Consider the following 6,918-nt stretch of genomic DNA (forward strand, 5'->3'; position numbering starts at 1 on the left):
CTATATGGCAAACTTGCAATTCATTGGAAAAGTGGGGATAATTTGGTCTTTTTACAATGAAAGAAAGAGGGGAAATAGGGGAAGAATGCTCAACCGACTCTCCCTCTCTCTTTCCATTATAATTTTGGGCATTTTTCACTGCCTATTTTATGTCCATAACTCCACCGATTTAGCTCTTTCTAAATTCGTTACTTTCTCTTTCCATTCTCACTTAGCCGCCCATCTCTATGCCAATCAAATGGATGGTTCAGATCATCTCTCTCCCTCTCTCTCTCTATTATCGAGAGAGATGCACGGTGCATGACTGTGTGGACGCTCCCTCTTCCCCTCTCTTAGTTTTTTCTTGGAAATTTTTTCTTCTCTTTGGTGTGAAAAATTCTACTTTTCTACTACAATTCTCCACCAAATTCAAGAGACTCAATCATCACCATTCAAGGATCATCCAAAGAATAAAAGAAGGATTGTAGAAGGAGAATTGAAGTTACTGATCATTGGTGTACTTTCTTTCGGAATTTTTAAGGGGAAGCATCTATAAACTCTATTTTCTCTGTTATTTTCTTTTTGATTGATCAACTGATTATAATGAATTCTTTTTATAATTTGAATTTTTCTTCCTAATTATGAGTAACTAAGTTAGCAATCTTAGGGTTTAGATGAGGCCTTAAGGTTGTAGAAAATTGGTAGTTTATTCGATCTCAACCGTTGGATCAACCCTGTTAAAATTGGTTTACTAAGTTTATTATTCGAATTATAGATCGTGCATGCCAATTTATATTTGTATGAATGATTATTGATAAAGATTGATAAAACTTAGTCTAATCAGTATATTGGGGTGTGTAGTTGATCTATCACTCATATGAAATCACATCCGTCAATCTGATTTTCTATTGATCGAATTGATTGATTACACAGTTCAATTCAATTCAGGGTTTGATCGAATTTATTAACAATAAATTATTGAATTTCTACTAACCTAAGGTGGATTCTAATCCTAAGATCATATTAGAATTTGGATTATATTTGTGTTAAATTGGGATTAATTATGCAATTTTTGGTTGATTTTCTAGTTATTTCAAGTTCTAGTCCTCAATATAGTCAATTTTAGGCAATTTCCTTCTAAATTTCATAATTTTTATTTTAATTCTTGTTAAAATCAATTAGGTCAATCATATCAGTAGTTTTTCCCTATTTCTAGGAATTTAAAATTAATTTAAAATATTAGTGCACTCTGCCTAAGTTAAGAAGGACAATTATTCTCTTCTCTGTGATCGACCCATAGCTACGATTGACCTGTGCGCTTGCGGTATAATTTTGTGCAAACAAGTTTTTGGCGCCATTGCCGGGGAGGAGTTTTTATTAAATTCTTAACTATTCGAAGTGTTTTAGTTTTAGTTATTATTATTTTTAGTTTATATTAGATTTAATTATTGCATATTTTTAGTTGCTTCTTTATTTGCCTTCGTGATTCTGATTTTTGCATGAGTACTGGTTGGGTACGAAATTCTGTGAACCGATTAGAAAGAGCAATTAGATCAGAAACATAAATAAAAATTCAACCTATACCTATAGACATGGCAGATGAGGAAGCACCTAGAACCCTTAGGGATATATTCTATCCAGCTAGGACAGCACAACCTTCATGCATACGTTTGCCTGCTGTGCAGGGAAATAATTTTGAACTCAAATCCCAATTCATCACCATGTTACCTCATTTTCATGGGCTACCTTCTGAGGATGCCTATCTATTTCTTAGGAAGTTTGAGGAAGTGTGTGTCCTCATTAAAATGCAGCAACTCTCAGATGATGCGGTAAAGCTTAGATTTATCACTTTTTCACTCAAGGATGGAGCTAAGAAATGGCTCTATGGTCGTCCCACCAATTCTATCACTACTTGGGAAGAATTCACTGTTGCCTTTCTTAAAAAGTTCTTTCCTATGCATAAAACGAATAAACTAAGGAATGACATTCTTCAGTTTAGGCAAAAACCCGATGAGTTTTTTTCCAAGTTCATGGAGAGGTTTAAGGATCTTCTCCAAGAGTGCCCTCACCACGGACTTGATACTTGGCATTTATGCCAAATTATTTATGAGGGTATTGACTATCAAACCAAGCAGTTGTTAGAATCTATGTGCCCAATAGGATTTACGCCATATACGGATGAAAACGATGCTTGGAACTTTTTAATTGAATTGGCTGAAAAGACTCGTGAGTGGGAATCAACTCAAGAGAGTGAAAGAGCCATTGGTAAGGGTTTCATTGAAGGTACTGTAGCTAAAGAGTCTCACCTAGATAGTCTTATCAAAAGGCTAGAAGCGGTCAATCATGTTAGTCAAACAGTCCCTATGTGTAGTTGGTGTCAGGATCCAAGCCATGTTGTGGAAGAGTGCCCCAACCTTTCTCAGCCCAGCAGTGGTACTGAGAACGTAAGTGCTATGTTTCAAAATAATTCATTTAGTAACACTTACAACCCGGGTTGGAGGAATCATCCTAATTTCTCGTGGAGTCAACCCAATTACCAAGCCGCACAACCTAGTTTCCAAAATCAGGGCCAGTTTGGCCCACCAAGGCCAAATCTGCCACCAAATCTTATTAGGCCACCTACCAACCCCCTACCCAACCCAAATCACTTCCAAAATCAGATCCAAAATCACTTTTCAAATCAGATCCAAACCCCCCCAGGTTTTCCAAAACAGGCTGATTCGGCTAGGATCAATTCCTTAGAAAAGAGCGTAGAACTTCTCATGAGTACTTTCATGACTAGTCAGCACACCATGGAGAAGCAAATCTCCCAACTTGCTAATGCCTTACATGAGAGGGAGAGAGGAAAAATGCCTTCCCAACCCGTTCCTAACCCTAGGAATGTCAATCCAAACCAACAGGGTCAACCGAGTCAGTTGAATGTAATTCAACAGAACCCACAGCAAGAGTCCTCCAACCAGTGTAATGTCGTCTATGCTTTACGGAGTGGCCGAGAGTATCAAAAGGAGGAGGTCAGATCCAAACCATCTAAGGACTCCAAAGATTCATCTGTAGAGGTTAGAGATCAGCCCCCTGTCACAGGATCACTTGAGGAGCCTGACAGTGTCGCAGTGGAGCAGCCAGCTCCACAACCAGAGAGACAGTTTATACCTAAAGCTCCTTATCCTAAGAGGCTTCAAAATAATAAAAAGGTTGCTGCCATGGACAAGATTTTAGATGTTTTCAAGCAAGTGCAAGTGAATATCCCATTATTAGATGCTATTTCCCAAGTCCCTGCTTATGCCAAGGTGCTTAAGGACTCGTGCACTCAAAAGCACACAACGAACGTACCTAAGAAGGCTTTCTTGGCCGTCAATGTTAGTTCCATCTTATCTCAGCAAATGGTGGCCAAGTATAAGGACCCGGGATGTCCCACAATAGCTTGCACCATTGGCAACACAAGAATTGACCATGCCCTACTTGATTTGGGGGCAAGTGTCAATCTTTTGCCATATACTGTCTACCAGCAATTAGGACTAGGAGAACTCAAACCAACCACTGTCACTCTTCAGTTGGCAGATAGATCAGTCAAAACTCCTAAAGGGATGGTGGAGGATGTCTTAGTTAAGGTGGGTGAATTTCTATTTCCTGTGGACTTCATAGTTTTAGATACCCAACCTGTTGCGCATGTTAAAGATCAAATCCCAATCATTTTAGGTAGGCCATTCCTTGCTACAAGTAATGCATTAATAAATTGTAGAAATTGCCTCATGAAACTCTCATTTGGTAACACATCAGTAAATTTCAATATTTTTAGATTAGGAAAGCATCCTAGTTTGCATGAAGAAGTTAATTTATTGCATTCATTCCCAGATGAGATAGAAACTGAGTTTGATATTGATTTTGCTGCAGATTTCAAGAATGCTTAGAGCAGTTGGGAGACCTGGGAGAAGACTTCTTCTCTGAGGCTTTCAGCCTACAACACATAATGGAGGCGTGGGACCCCTTTCTAAATCTCTTCCCAAGCCATCCATAGAGGAGCCCCCATAGCTAGATTTGAAGCCTTTGCCTTCAAATCTCAGGTATGCTTTCTTAGGCAATAATGAAACTCTTCGTGTTATTATTTCTTCTGATTTAACTTCTAGTCAAGAGGATGAGTTACTTAATTTGTTAAAGGAAAATAAGGACGCCATAGCTTGGACCATGGCTGACATCAAAGGAATTAGCCCTTCGATTTGCCAACATCATATACATTTGATTGAGGGTTCCAAACCTTCAAAGGAGTCCCAAAGAAGGGCTAATCCTGTGATGAAGGAAGCCATTCAAAAAGAAATTTTAAAGTGTCTTGATAATGGGATTATCTATCCCATCTCAGATAGTCAGTGGGTCAGTCCAGTCCAAGTGGTGCCTAAGAAGTCGGGAGTTACTGTTATACAATCCGCCACCAATGAACTTATACCTACTCGTATTCAAACGGGGTGGCGGGTTTGTATTGACTACCGAAAGCTTAACGCCGTCACTTGGAAGGACCATTTCCCTTTGCCTTTTATTGATAAGATGTTAGAGAGACTAGCAGGACATGATTACTATTGTTTCTTAGATGGATATTCTGGTTATAATCAAATCCCTATAGCCCCTGAGGACCAAGAAAAGACTACTTTTACATGCCCTTTTGGAACTTTTGCTTACAGACGCATGCCCTTTGGGTTATGCAATGCACCTGCCACGTTCCAAAGGTGTATGATGAGTATCTTCTCGGACATGGTGGAGACATTTCTCGAGGTCTTCATGGATGATTTTTCCATTCATGGCTCCACCTATGATGAGTGCCTTCACCATTTAAAGCTGGTATTGGAAAGAAGTAGAGAAAAGAACTTAGTTCTTAATTGGGAAAAGTGTCACTTTATGGTGAAGGAGGGCATAGTCTTAGGCCATGTAGTTTCAAAAGAGAGTTTAAAGGTAGATAAAGCCAAGGTGGACCTTATTTCCCATCTACCATCACCCAAAAATGTGAAGGACATCCGATTATTTTTGGGCCATGTTGGCTTTTATAGGAGATTCATAAAAGACTTTAGTAAAATAGCTAGGCCTCTAACTAACTTGCTTGCAAAGGATGAAAATTTTGATTTTTCCAATGAGTGCTTAGAGTCTTTTGAGCATTTAAAGAAGGAGCTAACCACGGCTCCTATCATTTAAGCACCCATATGGACTGAGCCATTTGAAATCATGTGTGATGCTTCTGACTTTGCCATTGGGGCTGTTTTGGGTCAAAGAATTAATAACTTATCCCATGTTATTCATTATGCTAGTAGGACCCTCAATGATGCGCAACTCAACTATACTACCAGTGAAAAAGAATTCCTAGCAGTTGTGTTTGCTCTTGAGAAGTTTAGGTCCTACTTGATTGGCTCACATGTGATTGTTTATACAGATCATTCCGCCATCAAATATCTTGTGGCTAAGAAAGATGCCAAAGCTCGCCTCATTAGGTGGGTTTTGCTTCTTCAAGAATTTGACCTAGAGATTAGGAACAAGAAAGGTACAGAAAATTTGGTTGCAGACCACTTGTCCCGTCTCCCCAATGCAAAGGATTACGAATGTCCCATTAATGAGAGTTTTCCAAATGAGCAATTATTGGCCATCTCTAGTGAGCCTTGGTATGCAGATATAGTAAATTACTTGGTCACGGGTGCGACCCCAGATCATTGGTCCACCCAAGACAAGTATAGGTTTCACTCACAGGTCAAATATTTTTTCTGGGAAGACCCTTATCTATTCAAGACATGTTCGGATCAGATTGTCCGACGTTGTGTTCCAGATCATGAGCACCATTCTATTTTATCTATTTGCCATGATCAGGCTTGTGGAGGACATTTTGGGCCAAAGAAAACTGCAGCCAAAGTCCTTCAGTGTGGTTTCTATTGGCCGACCTTATTTAGGGATTCATTTGAGTATTGCAAGGCTTGCAAATCCTGTCAGTCTTTAGGTCGTGTCACCAAGAGGAATATGATGCCCCTCAACTCCATTTTAGTAGTTGAGATTTTTGATGTGTGGGGCATAGACTTCATGGGTCCTTTTCCCAACTCTTTTGGGAATTTGTTCATCTTATTGGCTGTGGATTACGTTTCAAAATGGATTGAGGCCATAGCTTGTAAAGCCAATGACCACAATGTTGTGGTCAATTTTCTCAAAGAAAATATTTTTTCCCGCTTTGGTACACCACGTGCTATCATTAGTGATAGGGGTAAACATTTTTGCAATAGACCTTTCGAGGCCCTTATGAAGAAATATGGGATCACCCATAAATTAGCTACCCCTTATCACCCCCAAACTAGTGGCGAAGTGGAAGTGTCCAATAGGCAAATTAAGCAAATTTTAGAGAAGACTGTCAACCCCAATCGCAAGGATTGGTCCCTTAGGCTAGTGGATGCCTTATGAGCTCATAGAACCGCATTTAAGACTGACCTTGGTTAGTCTCCTTATCGCCTTGTGTATGGGAAGGCATGTCATCTTCCTGTTGAGTTAGAACACAAAGCCTTTTGGGCAATTAAAAATTTGAATCTTGATTTGTCTAAGGCAGGAAATCTTAGAAAACTTCAACTTGTGGAGTTAGAGGAATTACGTAATGATGCCTATGAGAATGCAAGAATTTATAAGGTGAAGACAAAGGCTTTTCACGATAAGCATATTTTGAGAAAATCTTTCAAGGAAGGTGAAAAAGTCCTTTTGTACAATTCAAGATTACACATCTTTCCAGGTAAGTTGAGATCCCGTTGGGATGGTCCGTACTTAGTGCATAAAATTTTCTTACATGGTGCTATTGAAGTTTTAAATCAAAAGAATGGTGAGATTTTCAAAGTGAATGGACAACGGTTAAGGCCGTTCATTGCGCTACCTTCTACAAATTTGGAAGAGGCCATGGATCTCCATGAGCCTCTTTACTCTATGCTATCATGATTG

At 39.2% G+C, this 6,918-nt stretch overlaps 1 protein-coding gene across 1 annotated transcript; it reads left to right on the forward strand.

Moving 5' to 3' along the window:
* Window positions 1–1,571: 1,571 nt before the first annotated feature.
* On the forward strand, window positions 1,572–3,887 carry LOC143869774 (uncharacterized). The gene has a single exon (XM_077376330.1). The coding sequence runs from the start codon at window positions 1,572–1,574 to the stop codon at window positions 3,885–3,887; it is 2,316 nt and encodes a 771-aa protein (XP_077232445.1).
* Window positions 3,888–6,918: the final 3,031 nt, after the last annotated feature.

The sequence above is a fragment of the Tasmannia lanceolata genome, unplaced genomic scaffold (genome assembly GCF_043159265.1).
Source record: "Tasmannia lanceolata isolate RefF3 unplaced genomic scaffold, GAP_Taslan_0.1 ptg000003l, whole genome shotgun sequence".
In the NCBI taxonomy this organism is placed as follows: domain Eukaryota; kingdom Viridiplantae; phylum Streptophyta; class Magnoliopsida; order Canellales; family Winteraceae; genus Tasmannia; species Tasmannia lanceolata.

Excerpts from the sequence above, each read along its gene's own strand:
- LOC143869774 (XM_077376330.1), top strand. The coding sequence starts at position 1,572 with ATGGCAGATGAGGAAGCACCTAGAACCCTTAGGGATATATTCTATCCA.